Source organism: Cadophora gregata (genome assembly GCF_030347475.1).
Source record: "Cadophora gregata isolate MNR1 chromosome Unknown scaffold_5, whole genome shotgun sequence".
NCBI classification, from domain to species: Eukaryota; Fungi; Ascomycota; class Leotiomycetes; order Helotiales; family Ploettnerulaceae; genus Cadophora; species Cadophora gregata.
This window is the reverse complement of record NW_026695928.1, coordinates 997,028-1,024,521: the sequence shown is the minus strand read 5'-3', so window position 1 is coordinate 1,024,521 and position 27,494 is coordinate 997,028. Positions and strand designations below refer to the sequence as shown.

The 27,494-nt window shown below is 48.0% G+C and overlaps 11 protein-coding genes across 11 annotated transcripts; 6 read left to right on the top strand and 5 right to left on the bottom strand.

The window, feature by feature from the left end:
• Positions 1–242: 242 nt before the first annotated feature.
• On the top strand, positions 243–2,286 carry URA7_2 (CTP synthase ura7; the record flags this gene model as incomplete). Its single annotated transcript, XM_058504708.1, has 7 exons — positions 243–267; positions 317–349; positions 397–778; positions 834–1,026; positions 1,081–1,324; positions 1,374–1,730; positions 1,784–2,286. The coding sequence occupies 7 exons, from the start codon at positions 243–245 to the stop codon at positions 2,284–2,286; spliced, it is 1,737 nt and encodes a 578-aa protein (XP_058359264.1).
• Positions 2,287–2,905: 619 nt separating this feature from the next.
• On the top strand, positions 2,906–3,609 carry ONS95_011110 (uncharacterized protein; the record flags this gene model as incomplete). The annotated part of the gene is made up of 3 exons (XM_058504707.1): positions 2,906–3,255; positions 3,306–3,425; positions 3,474–3,609. 3 exons carry the CDS (start codon positions 2,906–2,908, stop codon positions 3,607–3,609), a joined length of 606 nt encoding a protein of 201 aa, XP_058359263.1.
• Positions 3,610–3,666: 57 nt separating this feature from the next.
• ONS95_011109 (uncharacterized protein) lies at positions 3,667–4,560 on the bottom strand (the record flags this gene model as incomplete). The annotated part of the gene is made up of 3 exons (XM_058504706.1): positions 3,667–3,837; positions 3,892–4,178; positions 4,224–4,560. 3 exons carry the CDS (start codon positions 4,558–4,560, stop codon positions 3,667–3,669), a joined length of 795 nt encoding a protein of 264 aa, XP_058359262.1.
• An 845-nt stretch (positions 4,561–5,405) lies between these two features.
• Positions 5,406–7,395, bottom strand: ONS95_011108 (uncharacterized protein; the record flags this gene model as incomplete). The annotated part of the gene is made up of 8 exons (XM_058504705.1): positions 5,406–5,533; positions 5,587–6,121; positions 6,170–6,327; positions 6,379–6,528; positions 6,579–6,671; positions 6,719–6,896; positions 6,944–7,084; positions 7,138–7,395. The coding sequence occupies 8 exons, from the start codon at positions 7,393–7,395 to the stop codon at positions 5,406–5,408; spliced, it is 1,641 nt and encodes a 546-aa protein (XP_058359261.1).
• Positions 7,396–8,557: 1,162 nt separating this feature from the next.
• On the top strand, positions 8,558–10,143 carry ONS95_011107 (uncharacterized protein; the record flags this gene model as incomplete). Its single annotated transcript, XM_058504704.1, has 3 exons — positions 8,558–8,623; positions 8,676–9,311; positions 9,358–10,143. 3 exons carry the CDS (start codon positions 8,558–8,560, stop codon positions 10,141–10,143), a joined length of 1,488 nt encoding a protein of 495 aa, XP_058359260.1.
• A 1,136-nt stretch (positions 10,144–11,279) lies between these two features.
• ONS95_011106 (uncharacterized protein) lies at positions 11,280–12,856 on the top strand (the record flags this gene model as incomplete). Its single annotated transcript, XM_058504703.1, has 4 exons — positions 11,280–11,429; positions 11,486–11,718; positions 11,785–11,977; positions 12,035–12,856. 4 exons carry the CDS (start codon positions 11,280–11,282, stop codon positions 12,854–12,856), a joined length of 1,398 nt encoding a protein of 465 aa, XP_058359259.1.
• A 161-nt stretch (positions 12,857–13,017) lies between these two features.
• Positions 13,018–14,828, bottom strand: ONS95_011105 (uncharacterized protein). The gene is made up of 3 exons (XM_058504702.1): positions 13,656–14,828; positions 13,401–13,561; positions 13,018–13,338 (listed from the first exon to the last, which is right to left on the bottom strand). Exons 1-3 carry the CDS (start codon positions 14,070–14,072, stop codon positions 13,173–13,175), a joined length of 744 nt encoding a protein of 247 aa, XP_058359258.1. The 5' UTR covers positions 14,073–14,828; the 3' UTR covers positions 13,018–13,172.
• Positions 14,829–15,159: 331 nt separating this feature from the next.
• On the bottom strand, positions 15,160–18,258 carry CHO2 (phosphatidylethanolamine N-methyltransferase; the record flags this gene model as incomplete). The annotated part of the gene is made up of 3 exons (XM_058504701.1): positions 15,160–15,216; positions 15,302–18,000; positions 18,081–18,258. 3 exons carry the CDS (start codon positions 18,256–18,258, stop codon positions 15,160–15,162), a joined length of 2,934 nt encoding a protein of 977 aa, XP_058359257.1.
• A 1,871-nt stretch (positions 18,259–20,129) lies between these two features.
• On the top strand, positions 20,130–22,319 carry ONS95_011103 (uncharacterized protein; the record flags this gene model as incomplete). The annotated part of the gene is made up of 1 exon (XM_058504700.1): positions 20,130–22,319. One exon carries the CDS (start codon positions 20,130–20,132, stop codon positions 22,317–22,319), a length of 2,190 nt encoding a protein of 729 aa, XP_058359256.1.
• Positions 22,320–23,406: 1,087 nt separating this feature from the next.
• Positions 23,407–23,754, top strand: ONS95_011102 (uncharacterized protein; the record flags this gene model as incomplete). The annotated part of the gene is made up of 1 exon (XM_058504699.1): positions 23,407–23,754. One exon carries the CDS (start codon positions 23,407–23,409, stop codon positions 23,752–23,754), a length of 348 nt encoding a protein of 115 aa, XP_058359255.1.
• A 253-nt stretch (positions 23,755–24,007) lies between these two features.
• Positions 24,008–27,385, bottom strand: ONS95_011101 (uncharacterized protein; the record flags this gene model as incomplete). Its single annotated transcript, XM_058504698.1, has 1 exon — positions 24,008–27,385. The coding sequence occupies one exon, from the start codon at positions 27,383–27,385 to the stop codon at positions 24,008–24,010; it is 3,378 nt and encodes a 1,125-aa protein (XP_058359254.1).
• Between the last annotated feature and the right edge of the window lie 109 nt (positions 27,386–27,494).

Sequence of the window (27,494 nt, the reverse complement as noted above, 5' to 3'; positions counted from 1 at the left end):
GCTGCGCTGCCGAACTTAGATACCGCCGTCATACCTAGTTATCAATTGTCGTTAGATCAATCCCCGCTCCACTATGCCGTTCCGCTTCCAAAGTTGGGGCCGGAGTCATAGTAGGTAGTGATAGCAGCCTAATTTCTCGACCCACACCTTCTGTCTTTAAATTCAGATCTGCAATATTATTCCTGAAGCACCTGTGAAAGGAATTTGAACTCCCCAACTTTCTTCCGTCTTGCGTCGCAATCATGAAATATGTCCTGGTCTCTGGGGGTGAGCTCTTACTACTCTGAAAGTCAGTCCTTTGGTTAATATATGACAGGCGTCATCAGTGGTGTAGGAAAGGGCATTATTGGTATACCACATTGTCCTGCAACCTTGAACAGTTCTCACAAATGATAGCATCCAGTACCGGCCTCCTTCTGAAAACCAGAGGATTGAAGGTGACGATGATAAAAACTGATCCATATATGAATATCGATGCGGGAACCATGGCTCCGACAGAACATGGAGAATGCTTCGTGTTGGATGATGGAAGCGAAACGGACCTTGATCTCGGGAATTATGAGCGGTATCTGAACATCACACTCGGTCGTGACCACAATATCACGACAGGAAAGATATACCAGCATGTGATCGATAGGGAGAGAAAAGGCGACTACTTGGGCAAGACAGTTCAGATTGTTCCGCATCTTACTGATGCACTCCAGGAATGGTTTATGAGGGTGGCAAAGCCTCCTGTCGATGAAACCAAAGAACAACCAGAGGTTTGTGTTATTGAACTGTGAGCATTTCCGCTTTTCCTCTGCACTTAATGCGGCCTGGCTGATATGTACAAGAGGTGGTACGGTTGGTGCTATCGAAAATGCTCCATTTGTTGAGGCCCTGCGACAACTTCGAAGAAAAGCTGGAACCGGTAACTTCTTGCATATTCATGTTTCGATGATTCCTGTCATCAATGAGGAACAAAAGACCAAGCCTACGCAGCAAACAATCAAGGATGTTCGGAGTGCGGGTCTTAATCCTGATCTGGTAGACTCTGATTCTCACCCAAATGTACCCAGAAATGTTGCTGACGTCCAGTAGATTGCCTGCCGCTGTAAAGATAGGCTCATGACTTCTACCATCGAGAAAGTTGCGATGTTTTGTCAAGTCGACACGCCGCAAGTCATCGCGGTCCATGACGTCCCATCGACTTATCATGTACCCATGGTTCTGGAGAAGCAAGGACTTATCACATCTCTCACGAAGATCCTTAGTCTCGATGACCTGAAAGTTCCTTCGAAACTCAAACTCAGAGGAGCTACAACTTGGGAGATGTGGAAAAGCAGTACTTCTATCCAAAAAAAATTGTGACATGGTTACAATAGCTCTGGTAGGGAAGTACACCAGTTTCGCCGACTCTTATATCTCCGTTATCAAGTCTTTGGAACATTCTGCCATGTTTTGCAGAAGAAATTTGGATTTGGTTATGGTAGACTCGTCACATCTCGAGGAAGACGGCGGCCAAGACTCATCTATTGAAAGCCAAAAAGCATGGGATACTCTCCGAAAAGCAGATGGTATTCTCGTGCCAGGAGGGTTTGGTACCAGAGGGACAGAAGGAATGATTGCAGCTACGAATTGGGCTCGAATTAATAGAGTCCCATTCCTCGGTGTATGTCTTGGTATGCAGATAGCTGTCATCGAGTATGCCCGGACTGTTTGTAAACTTTCAGGAGCCAGCTCCAGAGAGTGTAAGTTCGTCGCTGAATGTTCGGTAAAATTATGACTAACAAGAAGTATTTAGTCGATGCCCAAGCTGTCGATCCAGTCATTATTTTCATGCCTGAAATCGACAGCAGGTCCATGGGAGCCACCATGCGTCTTGGGATGCGACCAACACATTTCCAGCCAGGTACAGAGTGGAGTAAGATGCGTAGACTGTACCGAAACTCTCTTACTGCGGCATCCAAAGACAGCAATGATGGTCTTATGATTCATGAACGTCATCGCCATCGCTACGAAGTCAATCCCGTGTATGTGCCAAAGCTTGCTTCACGTGGACTCACTTTTGTCGGAAAAGACGACCAAGAAGAAAGGATGGAAATTTTAGAGTTGAAAGACCATCCCTGGTTCGTGGGCGTCCAGTTCCATCCTGAATACTTGAGTAAGGTCTTGGAACCAAGCAGACCATATCTCGGATTCTTTGCTGCGAGCGCTGGTTGTCTGAAGGAGGTGATGGAGAAGCTGGAGACTGGGAAGAGAGGTGCGGAGAAATTAAGCGAGACTTTGACGGAGGTAGACATCTAGTTTGCGAAGAGCGCTCTGCCTTGGATTTATAGCCTCCCTTTCATATTTTTCCAATCTCTCGAGCAGCAGCATCGCTGTCCCATCAACCAATCTTTGATCACGAGTCGGCGCCGGTCCTTGAGGTTGACTTCTCCAGCAAATGTCAGGCGCACCTCCACAGTTACTGTGATCTGTGAAAGTGTAAGCCAGAATTTCATGTGCAACCACTCGTCACAAGATGCTTGAAGTGGATCCGGCAGTACGGACAGTCGGGGTTAATGCAGGCAGCGATGTGTAAGCAGAAGCCTCGCATCATTTGCAACCCCACACTCAACCCAGTGTTCATAGACTCACAGCTGATGTATCCATTGATTACTACACTTGCTGCAAGTATAATGCAAGCCCGCTAATGTAGCAGGTGAGCAGAATCATGGTTACTTCCTGAAATTGGCAATCATGAGGACTTGGCTCCCACCATGAAGCTGGACCAGATACACTGCATTAAGTCCTAGATACTGGAAGCTTGGTCGTCCAACTGAACAACTGCTCTTAAAGCACCCGTTTCCCACATCTTTGCATGTATTTGACATCCATTCCAAATACTTCTAACAGTTTGCTGTCACATATCAACATTGTCGTCATGCCAGGAAATACTGCCGTCATAATCATTGACCCCTACAATGACTTCCTCCATCCGAAAGGGAAGCTCAATGGCCTTCTAGCCGACAGTCTCAACAAAACAGAGACGATTACCCACTTAAAAGAGATGGTAGGCGCGGCTCGTGCCAATAAAATACCAATCTATTACGGCCTGCACCAGCAAGCTAGACCCGGATTTCTTGCTGGGTGGAATCATGCTACCCCAGTGCAAAAGAGCCAAAAGGAGAATGTAGCCTTCGAAGAGGGTTCATGGGGTGTTGACATTTATGATGGCTTGGAGCCAAGTTTAGAAAATGGTGATGTTGTGGTTTCCAAGCACTGGTCAAGCAGGTACGTCTCTGGCGATATCGTTGAGGATTCAGGGAGTTAACTAGCTACAGTTCGTTCCAGAACACTGATCTCGACTACCAGCTAAGGCAACGAGATATCCAGAATCTGGTCATGGGAGGATTGACCTCGAACACCTGCCTAGAATCTTCTGCTCGCTATGCTTACGAGCTGTAAGTTATCATCAGATTCAACACATCAACATACACTAACAACAGCAGCGGGTATCATGTTACCTTATTGAAGGATGCTACAGCAGGTTTCACTATTGAGCAGAAGAATGCCGCAACCGAGTTGATCTGGCCATTATTCGCTCATGAAGTGAAGACGGTGGGAGAATGGATCGAGACTTTGTAGTTATCTGAAGCTTGAAAATGTGCTGTGTAACTCTCAAGTGCTTGGAAATTGTCATTATCACTTGAATTGTCCATATTCCCAGCCTTCTCTCCAAGGTCCCCAACAGATTGCAAGCCAGTTCTTCGCCATTCCTCTCATACCCAGGCTCTCCGCGCCACCTCTAACTTTTAGCATCTGGTGGATTCCCTTGAGATGAATCTCATACTCTTCAACATCTGCCCCACCAATCTGGGAAATTCTGTCAGCAGAGTTTATGTAGGACTAGATTAAGCATATGCTCACATTGAAGTATAGCAGAATCAAAGCAACCATAACCATCTCATCCGTAGCCGCTGTCTCGGGAATCTTCATATTTTCATTGGCATGCTTGATCGTCTGTACCTTGAACCAATACAGTGCCGAGGGATCTCGAATTTTGCGCCGGCGGTTTAGGTGGACAGCTGCAGTGAGAAGGGTGGCATAGAAAAAGGCTGTATGTTCGAGAGCATACGGTAGCCATGCGATCCGTGGTCCGTCCTTTGAGAGGCCATCGTCGAGGTAACATAGCCAAGGAGCGAGTCGTTCAATATCTGTGATTAGTGAGCAAATCACCCTTCTAAGGGAAAGATGCATACAATAGCGTATCAGCAGCTGCTTAGGCACAGGCTCCCCTGAAGTTTCTGGTAGTACCAAGAACGGATCTAACCCGCCAATGGACACTGACGGGGAGTTGTACTTAAGTCCGCTCGCCACGTTAGGTGACTTTGGCCTGAATGGGAGGGATTGAAGCTTTCCGGATCCAACACTTGACTCAAGCAAGCCATCGCAAGATTCAACACCAGTTAGAGATTGGGGAACACCGCCAGCTTCAGGAAGTGTATCGATTGTTCCGGACGTCGAGCTCAAGATGGCCAGTGCATTCACAGACTCGGAAGACAAAACGACTTCCTCCCCTGTCATAATTCTCCGCATGCGTGAGATTGCGGCTTTACCAGTCTCGGCTGCATCTGAGCGTACGTTCTCATTGGCTTTTCTGGTGAGAAAGTGAGTTTTTTGCGAGGGGCTATCGAAATCTAGGGGCTTACACTGGCGTTAGATATCTGCATTGATGCGGTAATCCACGTTCCTTGCAGTCACCGCATGGCTGAGAACGATCACATTTCTGTTTTCTTCTGTGACACTCAGTACAGGAGAGCAAACCTCGGTTTCGTTTCTTCGTCTGGCCGTTCTTCACTTGTTTCTCCATCATACAATATTTTTGGGAACTGGGCAACTGTAACTTATGTGAGTCAAAAACTTCTCTTCTCGAAGACATCTGAGTCTTAAATAAGACCTGGAAACTGGATATATGCCTGCTTGTCAATCGATTTTTCGGTGATGTAGACAATTGTAACTTTTGAACTGCTGACAAATATCAGCTGGGAACCTTTCATAAGGCTGTGTACCACGCTAAAACCGGCGATTATGCAGGTACGCTTCGAACCAGGGGGGTACTTACTGGACGGTAATCAAGCTGAGCAGCGACATCAACTAAACGCTTGAAAGACCCCAATTTCCAATGTGGGCGTATGTTGATGATTAAGAAGTCATCGCGAAAGTTTGCTGATGCAGTCAAAGCAGTTCCAATATTTACTCGAATCTTGGAGAATGTCGGCATCAATGATGACGCACCAATAAATTTAGGCGTATTTCTTGCTGGACAGATTGGGACATTGATATTCTCGCTTATCTTGTGCTCTGAGTTGCCCAAAAATAGCATATTGTTAAATAATGCTGACAAACAAGGCTGTCACTTCCACCTCGGATTTCGTGGGCACCTATGGTGTGATCTCATTTCCCAATAATCGACCAATCTCCTCAGCGATAGCCATAACTCTCTCCTCAGTCAAGCGTCTTCCAACAATTTGTACCGCTACAGGAGCGCCATGATACGCTTCTGGATCATCTAAGGACTGTCAGTCATGTCTCTTGTCTCCGGATGTGCCTCGCCAAACTTACATTCTGCTTGCACCGTCTTGTCCATATCATTCAGCGGAGTGAACCCCGAGTTCTTCTTGTCAATACTCTTGTCCGCGAAAGTGACTGGAACCACAACACTCGCGAAATCCAACAAATTGATTGCGCTGGCATAACCATAATACTTGAACTGGTTGTGCCGAATCGCGGCAGTTGGAGTGATTGGTGCAATAATTGCATCGATCTCCTTACCCAATTCTACCTCAATGGAACGGAATTGATCAAGATATTCGGATTGGAAAGCCCACTTCTTGAGATGCACGTCCCAGAGCTGATTCATGTCGATCTTTGGCAGCGAGGGGTTAATCAGATTTGCGAAATTGGGTATGGCAGGCTCGCCGGATTCTTTCAAAGTGCCGTAAATATCTGTTCCGCCATCGGAGGCGTATATGCCATTAATTAGATTGACAGCAAAGTCATGCTTGTACGGCTTCCATGGGATAACAGTGTGACCTTTCTTCTTCATCGTGTCGACCACTGTTTGGACACCACGGAGGATTGGTGGATGAGGAAGGACCTGATTCAATTAGCATATGACTGCTTTTGAGGAGATTGGGGAACTCACGACGCCGTCACAGTTGTAGAAGCCGAGCGTCAAACCACCCGAGCCAATTTTTGACTTGATGGCATCTGCTTCGGTTTGTCTCCATGGCATTGGAATCACCTTAGAATCGTACTGCCAAGGTTTCTCAGCCAGGACTGCCTGCACAAACAGGCGCATGTCTAGGTAATGAGATTAGTTGTAGACGTCACGTAAGTGAACCAGAGACTTACCTGCAACTGAGTGTGTCAGAGGACCGCACACGGAGTGGACAGTCTCCTGTCCTTCCATCGAATTCGCCATTTTTGCATACGGCAATCTTCCATGAGATGGTCTTAATCCGTACAAGAAATTGAAGGCGGAAGGTACACGAATCGATCCGCCTGCACGTTACAGTTAGTCTTAGCCTTCTCAAGACATATCAAGCACATACCGATATCAGTTCCTACTCCAATGATACCACCTCTGAACCCAACCATTGCACCTTCTCCTCCCGAAGACCCACCGCAAGACCAGTTTTTGTTTCCTATACAAAGTTTAGCGAGGTCCCGTGTTTCCAAACAAAACACTTACGAGGATTGACCGTTCTTCCTGACACATTATTGACAGTCTCGCAAACCATCAAAGATTGAGGCACACTCGTTTTGACGTAAAATACTGCACCTGCCTTCAAGAGAAGATCTACCAAGACCGAATTGTAGGTATCATACTTTCCAACCCATGCAGCGTATCCCATGCTGGTTTCGAGACCCTGTCAGGTTAGTCTAGGTTGTGTGTACACGTACAGGTGTTGACTACCTTGATTCTAAATTGGTCTTTGAGTGAAATGGGAAGACCGTGAAGTGGTCCGACTGGTTTGCCTGTCTTTTTAAAGGTATTATCGAGCTCCTTGGCACGTGCCAGAGCCATGCCAGGGAAGAACTCAAGAGCACAGTTTGTCTGCAATCATGATTAACACTTTACAACTACCCTCATATTACGGAGACTTGTACCAATTGATGTGCCAAAGCAGCTCTTTTGCAGAATGCAGTCGTCACGGCTACTGATGTGAGTTTCCCAGTTGCAAGCTGGGCCACAAGATCAACAGCAGATGATTCGGTGATAGCCAGCTCCTCAGCAGTCATTATCCCACTTTGCTTTGGGTAAGCCATTACAGAATCATCTGCTGGTTTCGACTTGATCCGCCATTCTGTGGGAATTGACGCCGCAAGACGGGCTCGCTTATCTTCTACAGCTTGTTCCCACGTCATGGCGTCTGTCTTGGAAGTTGGAAGCAGGTGAAGAAGAGCTTAGGTTTGAGATCAAAAGGTGAGCGGAAAAGATATTTTCGAATGGGTTGATTTGAAGATATCATAACAGAAAGATCGGATCTTATGGAGTAATTTATATTCAAGTGTTGGGCAAGTCTGATATCATGACATACCATCGACGCTGGATTGGCGGGGTACTGGGCGGGATCAACAAGGCGGGGTCGACATGGGATAAGAGGTCGAGCTTATCTGTTCCTAGGGTCACCATTACAAATCGAATTCGGGTCCAACTCTGGGCACCCCAGAAGCAAGCTCTCCGTGAACCTGAACAGTATGGAATTATGTAAAGTTTACTTTATTGGCGAGTGTTTTGTTTTGGTTTGCGAAGTGTCGTTGAGTGATGGATGTGACCGCATTGACCAGCTCGAGATCCAAGCGCGATTTTGAGATAACAAGATTCACCTCCTCTTAATCAAACCTAACAGCCTCGGGGTGTCGCTTCCAACAGGTGATAGCACATACAAAGGGCGCTCAGGTTCTACGCATGGTAGGAATGCTATGTAGCATCACTTTTCCTCAATATGGAATGCTCAATTGCCATTTCAGAGCCCTTTTTCGAACTCCCAAGCCGTACTTCTGCTAGATCTGGATCTTGAAGTTCTGGACGTTCGATATTGTCAGACCGCGCCACCTGGCAAATAGTGTATATGAAGTCTTTACGAGGTCAAAATTGGTCCCTCTGTGGTAGAAGAACTCAAAATATGCAGCTTCATACCCAGAGACGGAAATTATATTGATGCTAGATGAAGCACACAGCTTACACATCATTGCAGCATTCCGCTCAGAGGACATTTTTGTCCAGTATCGTGGTACGTTGCCCTCTAGTATCTCTGTTCGTAAGGCTGAAGTTGTACGTCAAACCAGGTTATCATTTCCCAGCTTAGGTGGAAGCATGGGATATCCACTTGCTTAGTGTAGGAGCCAACCAAAACAGGAAACCCGAGGCAAAACTTCACTTCAACAACCACAGACGATGCAGTAAGACGAGTATCAGACTCTCTGTTCAACAACGGAGCAGCTTTTGTCTCACATCCCATCCTGCAGATTTCCAACACTCAATGATTAAGCTTAATTTGAGCTGTTCCAGGTCTCTGTCGATATAATGGTTGGCATTGGTGGTCGAGCACATGTCAAGCGCTGCCACCAATGCCGAAGGAGGAAAATCAAGGCAAGGACATCATTACTTCATTAAAGCCACTAGAATGCTAATCTTGAGATAGTGTGATGGTGGAGTACCAGCATGTCGTCGTTGTACAGACTCTGGCCGGGTTTGTCCAGGCTACAAACAGAAGCTGGAGTTTGTGTTTTTCGGCAGTGAGCCAACGACTAAAACTGGGAGTCGGAAAGAATCACTGAGCAAATCATCAACAAAATCTCTTCTTCCGGAGCAGAGAATTGGCGTGGAAAGTCGTGAGTTGATCAAAGACCGAGCTGCGTGTCTTACAAAGCCCCACAGGAACCAAACGCTGAATCCAGTGCTTGATCACTCCTTGAGCGCACCTCAGAACAAGTTGGCATTCACAACAATACTCCACGATCGATATGTACCCGATCTGTACTTCCCTGAGACTTATGGGGCTCAGAAGTATGGGATTTGCTCTAGTTGGATTGCCATGACATGTAGTTTGGCGTCAAGTACGAAATATTCAGATATGCTCGGGGACGCGTTGTTGGCCATGTCTATGGCTTTGGCAGCTGCAGAGGGGCAACCTGCTCATATCACAACGACAGGGCTGAAGTACTACTCACAAGCTTTGACAAGGCTTCGTCGTAGTCTCATTCGTGGACCGCTTGATCTTGATGATCATCAGGCGGATGTCAGTCTCGTCACGTGCTTAAGCTGTGGAATGTATGAGGTGGGTCTTCCCTAAAATGCATATTGGTATTAGGCTAATTCATCAGACGATGGCTAATCGCTCTTTATCATCACTGATGCAACATCTAGGTGGCGTTGCGGCGATACTGAGAGGCCGAGGCGTTGGAAGGCTGCAAACACCGACAAGTCGGAGGACATTCTACGAATACAGAGCTATTCAATTACCTGTAGATCTTGTCTTACGCCAAGCCAGTTTCCTAAGCTCACAAGAATGGATCAATCCTCCATGGAAACAGTCAGAGCCACAAAGTATCACCCACCTACAAACCGTCATTGACATTGCTTTCACCATTCCGGTTCTGATGCAGAAGTTTGATTTGGTACAACAACGGACGGCACAGGTTCCCGAGGAGACCTCGCATCTTGAAAGCTTATATCAACTCATGATAAAAGCTTTGGCTGTCCAAAGAGCCTTCGATAACTGGGAGTTGCGCCTTCGGGGTGGGGATGAGATCTCACAGTTGTACATTGCTCGACTTGCAACGAGCATTAAGCAGTCAGCAGTCGACAACCTTGAAAGCATATATCCTGTCTCATTTGCGTTTCCCACATGGGATGCGGCATCTGCTGCCATATACTATGACATGAGTAGGATATATTTGAACGGCCTGCTGATTGCAATGCAAAATGCCATTTATAGTTCCAATACCTCCTCAGACATGGTCAATACGCAGCACGTAACAATAAAATCCATTGCATGCGCAGACCGGATTTGTCAGTCTATCGACTGGTTTTTCGAGGATAATAAGAGGATGATTGGAAGGATGGTTGTTCTCGCTCCGTTTGAAGCTGCGAAAAGCTTATTCGCTTAACTATGCGAAGTCGGGACGGGCGACCAAAAACTGGACGCGAGCCTGAAGCAGAAAGCAAGATTTTGTGAGACAATTACACGGAGGATCAAAGATGATGGCCTTCCTATTTGGGGACAATGAGAACTGTCTTCACCCTCGCTGCTTCCTCGTGAACGAAGCATAAGTGCCGGAGTCGTGTGCTGTCATGGTCTGCACAATCTATTTTGATCTAAATGTCTATTTCAGGCAGCTTGTTGGTCTTGGTTTCCTTTTGTCTGTTGTTCTATTCTGAACTCGTCGGAGCTGTGTTTTAACTCTCTTGGATATAAATGGGACACTAGATGAGAACTCTGAGCTCTCAAATTTGCACACAACAGATACAACGTTGGGCTCTTAATTGGCTTCTCTTCGTTGGTGTTATATGGCTCAGATCCGACGTCTGACATTGCATACGTTTGGCGCTTCGATATCCAATGGCGTTGATGGCTGCGTATACCGCATCCTTTCCGTCGCGAGTACCATGAATGCGAATCCGACAAGAGGCGCAGCATCCCCAAATGAGAGCACTCTTTCGTCCAAAACATATGAGCTCTCATGAACAACTGCAGCCGGCATCGCAACAGTCCGTTTTGGACTTCCCATTTGCTACTTCCTAGGTCTTGAAAATCACTCTTCAGCAACCCACTTTCGACATCATTGGACTCTTTCAAGTCCAACAATGGACGGGACCTTCCCGAGGCCTTCACCAACTGTTGGTTTGTCTCCGACCACGATTGCCGCATCTATCATTTGCTCGTGCTCGACATGATCCCGGACTTTGCAGGAGGCAATGAGAACTGGACAGATCAAGAAGTTGGATTTTTTTTTCGCGATGTGTCCGCCTATATCCCATCTGCAGCAACCACTCTCCTTCATGTCTGATTTCCTTCTCAACACTTGAAAACTCTTGATCATTTAGGCATTTCACAGTATGGTAGTCAATATGTATACATTTACAAAAGCCTTCTCTATTCTGCTTCATTGCGTCAAAACATACCCTCTTCAAATCCTCCTCGTCTTGATCTCCATCAATCTCCTATACAACAAGTATGGCCACGGCCTTAATCACATTCCTGGTCCTTCTATAGCAGCTTGGACAAAACTCTGGCGTCTTCAAGATGTTAGCAAAGGTCAAGCTCATAGATCGATCGATCATCGATCTACACAAAATGTATGGAAAGCTCGTCCGTACAGCTCCCAATGTTGTCGATGTATCTGATCCAGCGATGATCCCGGTCATCTATAACGCGAAGGGAAACTTCAAGAAGGCAAACTGTCACCTATGTACAATGAGAGAGTCATGAGTGCTAATAGTGCCATGTAGACAGCATTCTATACCATGGCAGTGTTTTACTGGAACAAGAAGCCTCAAATGAATTCTTTCTCGATGACAGATGAAGTAGCGCATAAAGAAGAACTCAAGAAAATCGCCAATGCATTCAGTATGACCAGCCTCCTGGAGCTCGAGTCAGGTATCGATTCCTGCTCCAAGTTTTTCATGGAAAAACTGCACCAAGTTGCTGGGGGAGGCGAGCCTGTGGATCTTGGCGTCTGGTTGTGAGTTTGCTTGATATTGAGGCTTACTGAATACATTGATAAGCGCTGGTTCTGATACATGAACAGACAATACTATACATTCGATACAATGGGCGAGATAACATTCGGCAAGAAATTCGGCTTCTTGGAACAAGGCAAGGATGTCGACCGCACCATGAAGGCTATCGATATTACATTGACATACAATGCAATCATTGGTCAAATACCTCTTGCACATAAATTCCTGCTCGGTATACCAGGTCTGGCATACATCATTCCAGTTAGTTATTTTCCTTCTCCAATCTGTCCTGCACACTTGTATCTGACATACCTCCAGCAAGTCGAAACCATGAACACAATCCTAAACTTCACACTCAAGGCCATTGCATCGCGACCATCGCCCTCCCCAATGTTCCACAACGCCTACAGTGATGCCAAGTTCCCATCAGCCCCAGCTGGCAAAGACATGCTCTCACGGTGGACATCCGTCCCCACCACCTCGCCGATCAAAATGACCAAACGAGACCTCATCGCACATCTCTCCTCCAACGTCTTCGCCGGCTCGGACACAACCGCCATCGCACTCCGCGCAGCAATCTACTACCTCTGCAAAGACCCTACCCACATGGCAAAACTGGTAAGCGAAATCGACACTGCAGCATCTATAGGCCAACTCAGCGATCCGCCTTCATACAGAGAAGCTTCCAGACTCCCTTATCTGAATGCCGTAATCAAAGAATCCCTCCGTATCCACCCCTCTGTCGGCCTCCTCCTGGAGCGGCACGTCCCAGCCGGAGGAATCACAATATCCGGACACTTCATCCCCGCAGACACGATCATCGGGATCAACGCCTGGGCGTTACACTACGACGAGAACGTCTTCCCATCACCTGAGAAATTCCTGCCAGAACGGTGGATTGAGAGTAGTGAAGTGAGGTTGAAGGAGATGGAGAGGAGTTTCTTTGCGTTTGGGGCGGGGAGTAGGACTTGTACGGGGAGGAATCTGAGTTTGCTGGAAATGGTGAAGGTATTGCCGTGTTTGGTGAGAGAGTTTGATGTTAGGCTTGCCGACGAAGGGAAGGAGTGGAAGGTAAGAAATATGTGGTTTGTGCAGCAGGGTGGATTAGAGTGTGTTCTGACGCCGAGGAAGAGGTCTTGAGGTGCTGTTGAGCTTGGCTTTCTGAGTGTACTTTCTGGCATTGGGTTTGTTGCTTTTTTCGCGAGGTAAGGGGCTGCTCGCTTAAGGTTAAAAACACAGGACAAGTCATTCAATCTGCACAACACCCATTTCAATCAGATATTGCACAATTCATACTTCTTGGCCATGCAATCGGAAGAGGAAGATTATTGACCTCGGGATCTAAGACTCGGAAGTAAAGCTTTAAATTGGGTGAGCCAAGCGACGAGGTTGTCAGGAAACTGCCAGAATAGTTGACCCCAAGAACATACGGAAAACCAAAGTAGCCCTCATCAGACTATTCATCTATGGCCTCTGGCTTCTCAGTCTCAACAGCAGGGATTGTCTTCAAGTCAAAGGCCTCCCTTATCTTATATGCATTCTCTTTCCACGCCTTGAAAACAGCAGGGCGTTCTTCGCGAGGAGAGTTCCCGAAAGAGTCATGGAACTGGAGGTTCGCAAGTCTACAGCGCATAGTCAGTAACTTGCCTCCGTGACCATAGATGGTTGTAAATTAATGACATACTCTTCGGCGAGGTCATATTCCTTGTAGAGCTCTCCATCAACTGTGAATCTTATGCTGCCTATCCTCTCATAGACAATACCTCCATATGATGCTGTGTGATATGCCATACCGAGAAGGTTCCACATATGGCGGCTCAGGAACTCGACCAGCATCGTCGGATTCTACGTAGAATAAACATGAGTTCTCGCGGCATTTTGAAAGAACGGGCGGTCCGTTAGCTTCGACGTAGGAGGAATCATGTTCGAAATAACTCACCATCACATACGGAGTTCCAGTGTCTTCACGCAATCTCTGCAGCCCTTTATATACGTAAGAATAGTATCCTAGGTAAGGTTCGCCTTCAATCTTGACTTCAATAGGTGCAATCATCTCTATAGGCACATCTGGAGTCCTGATATCGATAACTAGGCTCTTGATACTGGCTTCAACATCATGCTTGATCTCGCGCGCACGAGGTCCTCCATTCAGAAAAGAAGTAAGGAGATTCCAGAACGCCCATATTATGCGAGGCGGCCCACCATCGGCCTGACAAAATCCATACCGATAGTTTTCTCCAGGCAGGCCACAGATGCGAATCGTTGCGACCAATTCATTGACTCTTGTTGTCACAGCTGGGACATAAAGCCAAGTTGGCCTATTTTTTTCACAGTCAGCTTTGCTCTGCGAGCCCATCTCTAAAAACTTTTCAAATACATCTCATTCTGAAACTCACCATAGCTCGTCCTCCTTAACAACCATAATATCTAAATGATAGTTTCTCCTCTCAGGCAACCCCAAATGCTTCATGAGTCTCAAAGTTTCATGTCTCAATTGTCGATTGACATCCAGTGTAGGGATACCACTTGGCGAGGAAATGGCTCCTTCGTATTTGCATCTGTTGGAATGGAAGGACTGGTTGCAGTGTTCTTCTTGGCGGTGGTCATCACTATTATCCCAGGTTGTTCTGTAAGAGAGTGAGATTCGGATACTGGAAGCGATGAGGGAGAGATGATGCAAGCATGATAACTTCCGGTGCTGTTGCCACAGTAGGTAAGACGAGGCCCAAGATTTTATCTCGTAGTCCTTGTGGGATGCGAAGCAGGTGTCCTGGATTGTCCATGATGATTTCCATTTATATTTGAATCAGATGGAGCGGAAGCTCGAAGCGTTGAGACTCGAGATGTGGAATACCTGGCGCTGATCTGTCCTGGCGGGTGTTGGGATGCCGAGACGTTTGTTGGTTTGGATGACGGCTGCCTGGAGCTGGAATCAGAGATGAGTAAATGGATTGGGGCAGCCGAATATGCAGCTGCGTTGATCCAGTCTCAGAGCAGGAACAAGCGATAAAATTGTCAGCCGCTCTGTACGTTAGCAGACTTATTATTGCTCTCGGTGCAGCCAGTGCTTTGTTGTCTCCTCGAGTTCGCTGTAGCCATGAGAAGAACTTCGTCGCTGAAGATTTAATGCCAGTCTCCAATACAGTAGCTACCTGTGTAGTATACGAAGATTTGCCAGAAGTTGAAGAAAGAGCCTCTTAATTCACGAGCTCAAACTAAGAACGTATATATGCAATTTGCAATGCAATGAATGCCTTTGGTGCCACCAACCACCCAACCCACCGAATGCAATGTTCACACCAGGCCTCTAATGCATACCTACTCGACGCGTGTGAAAACCAACAAAATGCCTTGCAGCATGCTCAAAGGGTATCTCCATCACGATTTTCAAACCCGTCTTTATGCTAATCCATCTCCCCGGCCCTCCGATCCGTAGCAACGCCTTACTTCTCCTCAACAGGTGTCGAAGTTCCTTTCGAATGAGACATACTATACGGTGCCTAATGGGTATCAATAGTCAGTAAGGATCCTTTCAAAACTGATAAATAAATGTCATCAAAGATAGCAATCAAATGTTGTCCTCACCAAAGCCTGTTTCGCAACACAGATTCTCCACGCCAACTTCTTGACGTTCCCATCAGCAGCAACCACACCGGGCGCCAGTTCAAGTACGAACATCTGGTGGATAGCGTATACTACCCTCTTAGCGTACTTGCCGTCTCTCTCAACCAGACTGCCAAAACTCTCCTCAATGGTATTGGGTGCAATTTCCGGGTCGCGGTCGAAGCAGTTTCTGACGACTGGGAGGAGAGCATCTTCAACTGCTGATCGAAGGAGACCATTTGAGTCCATGACTGTGTCGTCTTCGTCGAATCGGCCAATGCGGACTTCGAAAGGCAGTGAAATGGCCATGACATTGTGTTTTCCACCATGGTGATACCGCATTTCGAAGACACCCTGAGTCCACCAGAGTTTGTCGCCCTCGAAGACCATCTCTCCCTGAACGCAGTCATAGGTAGTACCATCAGCGCGTTGGGCTCCAAGCACCGGTTGATTAGCAACCAGAATACCACGGTCGGCGGGTGATTCTTCGTACTCATTTGGTACTGTGGCAACCCATCGACCAGCAGATGAAACTCGCGTGACTTCTCGAGAGGCGTTGTCTGCGACCATGTAAAGACCAACCCAATCACTCTTACTGTGGTGCTTTGGAGCCCTCCATTTCACTTTGATTGGTGCACCATACTCAAACATCAAGGGCTGATATTCATCCGTCCGCTCGCTAGGGAATCTCCCAGTCACACCTTCTTTGCCAGTAGAGCGTTCATTCAGAGCTAGGGAAGATGACGCCGTGCCTTCGATCTCGATGGAGTAATCCCTAGGACTGAATCCAGCAAGATCAGGTGCCAGCCGTGTAACCGTAATTCGTGCTGGATATTGACTGAACAAGGCAGTTGTATCTCTCATGATCGTGGATACACCGGCAGCAAGTTTTGGCCTGGCTGCATCCAGAAACTCTTCGACGAAATGGCTGGTCTCACTCAAGACTTTGTCTACACTGCCTTGGAACTTCTTCAGAGGTGGTGGAAGAGATCTTCGAAGACTCTTGGTAAGTCCAGCTTCGGGTCTCAGATGTCTTCCATACAGCTTCTGCATGTGTGGCTTCTCAACGAGCTGAATAAAGCATAGACTGAGAACGTGGCTCATAAGAGCAAGGAAGAAGATTGATAAGCTTCCAGTAAGGAACACGGCTCCCCAGAGACCCATAAGTCCGATGATACGTTCGGGGTTGTTCAAGTAGCGGTAGATTCCACTGTAGGTGAGCTTTCGGTCTTGGTCGAAGAAGAAATCCCCAAAGAACCAACCAAATTCTCCAAGTGACTCATAGATGCTCACCGCGGTCCACACCTGAAGAGCAACAAGAGTAATCCCGATGATGTGCATCAGCAAAGCATTGTCGGCACTCCAATCTGATGGGAAGTTATACATCTTCCAGGTCGCAGCGACGAAGCTAGCCCAGCACATATTCATGCTCAAGTGGTAAATGCCCTTCCACTGTCTCCACGCCTCCTCAGTGCCCTCGCCAAATTTGAGGAAATGTCTCGTCCATATTTTGTCATTTGACTGCCGATCAAGAACGATACCGAGTCCAACAGTATACCATAGACGCCAGAGCGCCGCGTTTAACACGAACAGGGCTCGGTAAATCGGCGTGGATGGTGACACAACAGCGATGATCGTTACACAGACTTGGAGAAGAAGAACCGAAACATCTGTGATTCTGAACAAGTCAATGTTTCCAAGACCAAGCATGTTGTGTACAGAAGGTGGTGATGTCGCGAGGGCAGGGAAGTTCTCCAAGATGTCTGTTTGCTCAGGAATTTCAATTCCCTCCTTACGTGCCGCTGTCGCATTCGCAAGTTGGATGTCGCTGTGGCTTGGTTGGACAATTTGCTTTCGGGGTGGTGGTGGATTATAGGTCTTCTCAATATGAGGATTCTCGATGTAAACCAGGAAAGCGAACTGGGCAGCATGTGCAACAATGGAAATGAACAGTACGTTGTAGCTCGCGGCCATGGCTGAGATGCCGTAGTACCCAGCGTATCCCACAGAATACATGGGATGAGGAGCCATCTCGAAGACACCATCAAAGGTTAAAGCCTGATCAATGAGATAGAAGAAATCACCCCAATACCAAGCGTAATCCTTCACGACGCGATGGGCATCAAGTTTGACCCAGAGGTTGAAGCCAACCAGAATCAGTCCACCTATCCAACGAACCAAGAGCATCATTACACCCTCTCCGACTGGGCGACCACCACACGCAATGGCGAAGAGACAATACGACGTAAAATCACACATCAAAATCAAATCCACGACTCGGCGGAAAACTAGCCAGGTGTTGTACTCGATTGGCGCTTCTTCGAAGTTATAATCCTCTGGGATCTTGGTCTCTAATTCGCTCTTTATCAGTTTGTATAGCCATGGACGAGGATTCTTTCCGGTGCTTGGGTGTTCAAATAGGTTTGTCTTCTTAGCCCATGCCACGAGTCGTCGGTGGTTCGACTGTATTCGAAGAAGATACCCAATTCCGACATTATAACAGCCTCTCCAGAATAGAAATATGATGGCAAATACTGGTCGCTTTAGGGAGGCAGGTAGAAAGCAGAGAGCGATGACATGGAGAGCGAGGACAGCAAGGACAATGGCATCAGAGAGATTCTTGGGTTGTCGAGGATCCAGTAACTGTGATACCATATCATGGGTCTGAGGAACCGTGAAGACTGGATGCTCGTCAGCGAACTCGAGGGCACATCACATCTGGAGCTTCAAGTAACCCTTTCCCCCATAAGTGGATACGTACGAGTTCCATCCGGAGTTCTGCCAATTGTCTTATTACTCGCAGTGTGTCCCTTTGCTTCCTCGTCATCTTGTGGTGTATTTATTCCACTGCCGCCGCTCGAGGATCCATTTTCTTGCCCATGGGCTGCCTTTCGCTCCCGCAGGCCTTCTTGGGCAATAGCACTGCTTTTTGCACTCATTCTGAAGAGCGACGGAGTTGAGGCCCGCGCGGCAAAGCTTCTGACCGTGATGATTCGGAGGCTCGTGAGCTCTCTTGTCTGATCGATGGAGGTTTGGGAGAGGTGTGGTACGCAGGGCGGGGTCGGGGTTTCAATGGTCTTTTAGAGTTTGCTGGACCTGCTGCCATGTGTGCGATCTTTTGTGATGTGAGGTTGTGGGAATTGGTGAGGGAAGCCCTGCTTTTGCTTTGGTGAGGGATGTGCGCCGAGAGAAGTGGAGTGGAGTCTGTGAGGAGCTGCCCGTGGTGAAGGGGTCCACGGTCCACGGTCCACAGTCCACGGTCCACAGGTCACGCACAAATTGCAGACAGCCTCGATCCGCGTACAGTACCTAACTTACCCAGAGAAAGCATGGAGTTCCACTGGCCCAATCGAACCACCAACCCTACGACACACTTGCTATTCTGCCGGAAAGCCCTGCAGATGCAAGCCCTGCAGATGCAGTCAAAAAAACACGGCATTTGGTATCCTGACTTTCGTCATACCAAGATCCCTCAGTTGAGCCATCAGGAAGTCCCTTCTGTGCAACTCGAGATACTATACCTTAGGTAGACTTCGCTCAGTGGAGCAACCTCAAAAGACCACAAATGCCATGGCTGCTAACTTGCGAGGCAAGGCAATGTAACCAAAAGCCTTCTCATCACCGGATCATCAGAAACAGGAATTGTGCATTCATTCCAGCACATGCTTGATTACTTGATGGTTTTGTTCTGCATGGGATTCTCAACAAGTCCTGAAGAGACTGGAATCTCTTGCTTGTGATAAACGGCGGGGTAATCACATGATGGGAAGGAACATCCAGTTGACAATTTCCTGACCCCAATGGTAAGTGTAGGTACTGCGTACCCACCAGGATGAGCCATTTCATTTCATTGCATTGCGTTCCGATTATTTATTCTGAATAAATGAAGCAAGCGACTGACAGGAAGCAGATGAAAATGCCATGTGACATTTGTTGACTTTCAGCGCCGTTCTGGCTCGCCTGGCCTAGCCTACCTACCTAGGCTGCTGGTACCGAGCTGCTGGTCAAAAGGCTCAAGAAATCTTACCCAAGGGGCCGCGGAACTGTCACTTGCCAATGCGTACCTGAGCACTCCAAAACAACGGGACTCTGTGTCAGACATTTTTGGCTCAGCCTAGCCTCTCAGCCGTAGCCCGATTAGGATCGGCGAGGAGCTCCCCAAAATGAACTTGGCCTCTGTGCCCCAGGATGAAGATTAGAACGAAGCTGTCAATGAAGCTTTCCCGAGAGGCCCCTCGTTTGCCCTCTCGCTAACGAGTCAATGTTATTGCACGACCCACTTCTATGGAAATTCCAAGTGCTTTTGAGACGTGCGGAGCTACGAAAGCAGACTGCAGACCCATTGGAGCGCAGTTAGAAGTCTCTCAATGGCCATTAACTCCCTGGGTTCAGGGCTGTCTTTGATTTAGTCAGTGAGAGAGGAGAGGCTCTCTGACGATTTTCCAATGGCCTCAGCCTCATGCCTGTCTGCCTAGCAGCCTGCACTTTCCCTAACTGGCCAATATTTTCTGGCTGAATAGCATTTCTTTGTTTTCATATTCACCTCCAATAAAAGTCAACTTCTCTGTGAGTCATTGGCCGCATAACTGTTTTCTCCTGTTTTCTCCTCCTTGAATATAAAAAGGTTACTTCTCGTTCATCTCACTCGCTCAGTTCAACAACCAACCAAGCGGCTTCAGCCTCACCAAATCAAGTTGCTACTCTGCAACAAGAAATCCAAAGATATTCGCAATCACGTCACTTCCACTCATTAGTCAACTCCATATTTCCCGGCTGGTCCATCAATTCTGCAGTTCTTCATAGCCGCATCATGGCGTCTTATTCAGCCAATGCAAACGCCCGAGCTCTTGCCAGCGCCAACAGTCTGAAGCAACGCCTCTTGCAAGATATTGCAGAGCTTCAGGCCAAACCTTACCCTAACATCGCATTACACGTCCAGGAAGATGATCTTGAACATGCATGCTTGATCCTGACGGTCGAGGAGTACGGAAACATGCACTTGACCATCGACTTCCCAACAAGCTTCCCACTCGCACCGCCGCGTATCCGCATGGATTCTGATGTTCATCATCCAAACATCTTCGGAAGCTACATTTGTGCTTCGATCCTCAATACTGAAGAAGGTTACACCCCTGCCTACACCCTCAAAGGCATCGCGATTCAGCTGCTCAGCTTCTTCAGTAGCGATAAGATCGAGCAAAGTGGTGGCGGATACTCTGTTGATATCAAAAAGTATCGTAGCACGCAAGGTTACATCCGTTCAAGTCATATGTGCAACAAATGCAGGTTTGGTCTGTCGGATAAGGGAGCTGGTAGAGCACTGTCCATCGGGTCGGCTTCTTCCTCCACCACTTCCGGTCCTTCGACACCGCCACCTCCCGTCGCGGCCTTCATTGGTGAGGATGTTGAGATGCTTGATATACACTGGCCAAGCCCTCAGAAGAGCGCTTCGATTGGACGACGTCGCCGATCGAAGGACAAGAAAACTCCTGAAAAGGCTCCTACGTCGGCTGCACAGACTGAGCTTGTAGCCACCAAAGGTTTCAAAGGCATTCAACACATGAAGCTACCAGACGAAATTCTACTTCTGTTTTGTGACAACTTAGAGTACGAGGATCTGATGATTTTCGCCGAGGCTTGGGATGAGATTGGCACAATCATGACCAAGTACGACATCATCAGAACCCGGGAATTGCAATGCTTCTGTTTCAAGTCCAACTACATGACAAGTAGACTCGGTGTTGGAGTCAGCATCGAGAAGCGAGGTAGAATTGGCTCTTTCGAGTCCGAGTTTGACCTCTTGTCAATGGAAGGATTCACGGACCATCGGATTCGCCGCTCCGTACAGGGTGTCAAATTCCAGCACTGGTTGGGACTGCCGATCTCAAACGGCCACTGGCGAAAGGTGAAAGACGGCGTTGCTACTGCACTATCAACCTTGGGAATGGAAGCAGGTCTAGTATCTGGTGACGTCAGCCAGGTCATTTACGCCTTCATGAATGACATTGTCGTCAAGCTCAATAAGCAGACTGAACAAGCTACCATCCGAGCTCCGTACTATCCATACGAAGAGACGCCGAAGAGTACTCTTACTCACGCCTCTGAGAAGGCCATCGAGTCGTACTTCCACCTCTTCCACCTCTTGCTGTGTCTTGCAACCGAAAATCCATCCATCGTCCGAGCGGCCAACGCCAAACTCAACGCATTCGCCAGAGGTGAAAACTCGAAGACGGACTGTCCTAATCTCGGGCATCTGCTGGTTGCCGCCCTAATTAGCGATGTGGAGATGACAGAGAAGATGATCAAGTCCATCGTGCGCGAGACAATGACTAGAAACGTTGTCTGGATGCTCGATACAAAAGGCACTGGCATGGCCGAATTGTCATACCTTGAACCCTCTCTCATCTCCGATTACCGTCTCCAGAAGAGTTTCGAAGCCAGCAAGACCTCTTACCGTCTCCTGATGTTCCTGAATCTCTTCCGCAGAGTCGCCGTCGGCAATCCTCGCAAGCCACTTGCTGTTCTCCGAGATGAAGCTTTCGAGCGACATGGTGCACCACCTCTGGGATCAGCCAAGGGCCTTGCAGATTCCATCAAGCGCATCCATCAGGTTTCATCTTTCCCCCATTTCCTCACTCATATGGGCATTGAGAAGGTATCGAAAGAATGGTTTAACACATTCCTCAAGGACTGTATCAAAGATAGTATCAGCAAGGGCTATTCTTGCATGCCAATCAGTCAAGGTCAGGCATTGACCCTTCGTCAGCTGAGGGAGCCGGATGTTGAGGTTACTGCTGGCGTGGTCCCTCAACAGGTCAATATGTTCGCTCATTCGTTCTTCCCAGGCCATGGTAATAGTGGCTTCGGAGGAAGTAGAGGAAGGGGTGGTCGTGATGGATATCGTGGACGTAGTGGTAATGGTGGAAACAATGGACACGATGGTTATGGTGGCAGAGGTGGACGAGGTGGCCTGGGAACATATCGTGGGCGAGGCAGATGATGCAGGTTTCTAACATATAAGTTCAACAGTTTCCGACTTCATCATGACACCTGGGGACTCGTTGAGTTGGTTTGCTTTGTTCATGCGAAATAATTCTTTAGGCAGATTGGATGGATAGAACGTCAAGCTGAAACTAGTTAGTTGCATGGCTACATTTGGAGTTAATGATACCAAATAGACGAGATACGTATATGCAATAGATGAAGATACCCATACAGATACACAGATCATTCTAGATAATGTAGTTTGTAATATTTGTCCAAAGTTCAGGAGTCATGGCAACCTCACGTTCATTATTCGCCCTACTCAATATCAAGGAGAACCGGCATCTGCTACTGAAGATGGCCTGAGCAGAAGGTAAACAATCTTACATATCTTTTTCTTCTTAGTTATCCCTCCTGGAAAAAGGATAAGCTTCTCCAATACTTATATCCAGATATATTTGTTCACTTCCCAGACAGTACAAAGAGATGGGTGATTCTGCGTAGTCCAATTGGGTGCCTAGGTACCTATCTACCTGCCGACCTAGTAGGTACACATTCCGTGCCCCAGCACGTGAGCCTCGCTTAAGGATGACGACAACTCATATCCGTCAACTTACATACGACTCTCACTCATTCAAAGCACTTCTGTATAATTAACATTGAAATAAAAACAATCTGACGACAAAAGTCATGAACGTTGAACCGCAATCCAGCACTCCTCTCCCCTCTATCTCAAACCCTTCCACCCATCAACTCACAGCCCCTCCTCCCTCAACCTTCCCCTTCTTCCCCCTCCTCCCCCTGAACTCCGCCTCCAAATCCTCACCCATGCTTCCCTCTCCTCAACCTCACCTCCGATAATCCACCAAATCGACACTCGCAATACCCACCACATCTCCAACCAACCGCCCCACCCCCTCCTCCACACCAGCCGCCTCGCCCGCACCGCCTACTTACACGCCACATCCGCCGTCTGGGCCTTCGGTACATATGTCTCTTTCTCCCGCGACATAATTTATTTCACGCACTTCACGCGGACGGATAGTTACAGTCTGGCTAAATTGAAAGATTTCCTTGATGACGAGAAATGTCCCGAGGTGAAGATGATTCAGAGGTTGGCGGTTAAGAAGGAGTTGTTCGATAGGACGTATCCGTTGATTTTCAACATGATGGCAAGGGGCTCGGAGGAGTTGCAGGAGATGTGTATTGTGTGGAGGGATTGGAGGACTGTGAGGGAGGGGTGGGGGCTGAAGGGGTTGGTTTTTAGAGAGGTTAGGGAGCGGGAGCTGTTGGGGAGCGGGAGGGACAATGAGTACATGGAGTTTATGCTTAGGAGGTGGAGGAAGACTTTTGGTGACGGGGTCAAGAGCGAAGGTGGTCATTTGCAGGGGGAAAGGAAGCGGAAGGGGGTGCGGATTCGAATGGGTGTTGTGGAAGAGGTCTCGACATGACTACGACATCCTGGCAATGTCTCCACCTTGGAAACAGCATTGTGTAATTTTGGTTTTCATCTTTAGCAAAATTAAGCTACCGGCTCTAACGTTCTGTCAGTGGCTACCAGCTCTACATCTCAACAACAAGTTCAGTAAGAAGCCCACAACTCCGCCCTTATGCGCAAGAAAGGGATGCCTTCCTTCAACGCCAACGCTTCATCAAGCAAATTATAGCAAATAAATGATAGAATCATCTGGTCTCTTAATACATTCAGCCATCATCTTCCTCATCATCATCATGCTCAAAGTAATGCGACCTCAAAGCCGTCTCACTCTTCCTAGCGGCTTGCCTCCTCGGTGTCTTCCTCGGGGTCACAACTGTCTTTGGAGGCAAAGTTGCTCTCCTGCCTCGCTTATTCACTGCTACCTTCTTAGGCTGTTCCACAACTCCCGAGTCTGAATCGTCCGACGATAGAGACGAGAGTGGTGATGTCTCATCATCATCGTCTTTCTCTGAGTCTTGAGCTTGCCATCTTTGTTTTCCGTTACGTTTGGCTGCTACTTTCTTTGATGGAGCAGCTCGCTTAGCCGGTATTTTGGCGGCTGGCTGGCTGGTCTTGTTAACAGGGCCTGGTGGTCGTCCTCGCTTCCTTTGAGCCGGTTCCGGTGCTTCTAGTGCATCTCCCATCTCGATGTCCTCGTCTGACGCTGTGGCAGTCCCGCTCTTTGCAGTAAACTCAAGCGATTGCGGTGTGGCGTAGGCTTGCCCGATTTTGGGCTCGGCAGGCACAACATCATGACCTTCCACTACGAAGCCACCTCCTCCATCATCTCCATCCTCTTCATGAGCAACTGGAAAGAAAGCTCCTCTGTGGTGATCATCAGGCTCCTCGGCATCAAAGCCTTCTGGCAAGAACCCGCCTGCCATATCCTCGTCATTCCGGTCCATGATGCGCTTCTGTGCTTCTGCATCCATATCGTCCGCAGCCTTTTTCTTCTTGCTAATCCAAGGGTTCAGAACATCAGCGCTTGCATCAGCGGCACCAAATTCCTCATTGACCCTCTCCACGATCCGCAACCCCATGAGCATCTTGCGCCAAGTGTGTAGCACGAGCTTACGAGATTTCTCATCCTCCTTCCGAACTCGCTCAGCCTCATCTTTATGCCATTCCTCCATCATTGTATCGTAATGCTCTTCAGCCACAACTACGCCATTAATAATGGGGACAGCCATTCGATGGCCAAACTCGAACCCTACAACAGCTTCCGCATAGTCAATGCCCAATCGCTTGCAGATTTTGACAGTTCCACGAGCGGGAATGTGGACGGCTCCTTCCGGAAGCATCGAGTCAACATACAAATCGATGTTCCCGAACGCGTTTTTGGGAATAATTCCGTTCTCGATGGGTGGCGGAATGATCCAATCTGTCTGATCACGGCTGTAGAGTCCTTGGAGAACCTTTTCACCGGTGGCATTTTCTGCTTCAGCAAGTTCGCGACGGCGGTTGGTAGTTGCTGCTCTGTATGGGACTCGTTTCAATGGCTCTTCACCCGGTTTTGGAGCCCGACCTTCTTTGTGCCAGGTTTCCATCGTTTTGCAGTTGACCACATCCTTCCGACGAAATACCTTCTCTTCGGTGCTTGTGTCTCCTTTACCTTTAACTGTGAACATTTTGACATGCTTGGCATTTGGGAGTAATGCCTCTTCTCTTTTGAAATGTCGTTCAAGCACAAAGTCTGGAGAGGTTTTGTAGTACTGAAGTGTCTCCTTGCCCTCCTCAATCTCCTTCTTTTCGGGTTTGACGGGCTTGAGGTCGGTTGCTTCTTCGTGATCATCGATGTCTGTTCTTGGGCAGCTCTTGGTTCCGCGGACATAGCCACTCATCACTTGCTTAAACCAGTCTTTCTGCTCGTACCGCTTGACCTTCCCATGCCGATTGTAGATTGGGACTTTCTCGATTGGAAAACGATTGCCCTTTGTTCTACCTGGCCAAACATGGCGCTTGAGATACCGTGTTGTAACGTCTTTTGCAGTGCCGTCCTCTGAATGGCCGACAATATACGCTGTAACCTGTTTAGCTTTCTCGGATTTTGCTCCTCGAGTTTCAAATCTCTCGAGCATCTTATCATTCGTGGCAGCAATCTGAAGAACTATGGGATCCACTGGGATATATGTGTTGGTGGCTGGTGAGAGCACCTCGGTCCAGTAATGAGGATGAATGAGATCTTTGTCGTAAGGCAATGAAGGCCGTCCTGCACGTTTTGCAGGTGTGACATCAATAACGGACTCCTCATCGCTCTCTGAATCAGACAATGATATAGGGGCATCTTGACGGCCGCTTGCTCTTGGACCTCTTCTGCTAGTGTTTTGGACCTGCTTTGGAGTTTTCGCAGCCGTGACTGGAGCTTTACCTTTATTTTGGGCTTTCGACGTGTCCTCCTCCTCACTGGAGCTGCTATCATCGGATGAATCCTCAGAAGGCTTGGCTATCTTCGACTTTTTCAAAACTCGAGGGTTCTTCTCGACAGCTTCCTCGACTTGAGACCATCCAAACCCCACCGGCTGCAAGTTTGCAACAAGCCGAGCTTCGATGCCGAGTCCTCGCAAGAGGGCAGTAAAAAGCTGGGATCCAACATCTCGGCTCCCCTCCATGGATCTCGCACATTCTCGGAACTCATTGACATTCCTAATTCGCTCTCCGTGACGCTCAGGATCATGTTCTTCTTCTCTAAAACACTTTATTTCCTCGTCCAGCTTTTGCAAAGACATATATCCCAGTTTTCTTAACCCTGGTGCGGAGATTCTGAATCTTTGTTTCCAAAAACTGATGAGAACCCTCAGCAGTCTGAAAATAGGATCTCCGCTGCTCATGTTGACCTGGCCTTCAGCAAGTCTTTGGGCAGGTTCTCCCCAGTCCCTCTGGTTCCTTGGCTCTATGCTCTTAGCCTTGGTAGCTTTCGCTTTGCCCTTTCCCTTGCCCTTTAGTATCTCCTCCTTCTTGTCGCTCTTCAAAGCAAGCCCGCTACTCCGCTTCCATTTCTCGACTTCCTGGACCACGATCGGACTCAAATGCCCCACCAGAATCTCCTGTAGCTCCTTATCACAACACCAAGCATTCCGGACGGCATTATGAAACATCAGCAACTGGACATGTGCTTGATGTGTTGCGACCCTTATTCCCCTCTCAATCTTGCTCGGTCCTTTCTTTGTCCCAAATGGATTTGTGATTGATACGCGGGTATCTTTTGTCAAAGTTAATTCGAGATCACCTGAAGGCTCGGGTCCGGCAGGTCTTGGGACAGGATTCGTCTCGACATCTTCGAACTCGATATCTTCGTCCTCATCCTCCGAGTCTTCATTCGTCTTTTGTCGTTTCGCAGGGGGCACGTCTTCGAATTCCTCGTCAGAAAGGGAAGAGAGTGAGCTTTCAACATCGTCACTAGCAGCCAGCTTCTCAAGTATTGCTTTCTTGTGTTCGGCGCTACGTTTCGAGCCAGTTCCAGCATCTAGGTCGTCGAAGAGGGTTGGTTTTCGAGGAGTGGTTGAAGCGGAAACGTTAGCCTTGCCACTGTTTCTGGAAATTGGGTTCGAGGGACCAGCCTCTGGAGAAACTGATCGCAGACGTTTGCGGGGGAGAAATGGAGGCATTCTCGATGCATTACCAGCTCTGGTGATTGCTTATCACATCGAACCTGTGGAGTTCTTGTGTTTGCTGTGTTACGCCTGGGAAATAAATTCCCAAGTCGTAGCCTCGCTT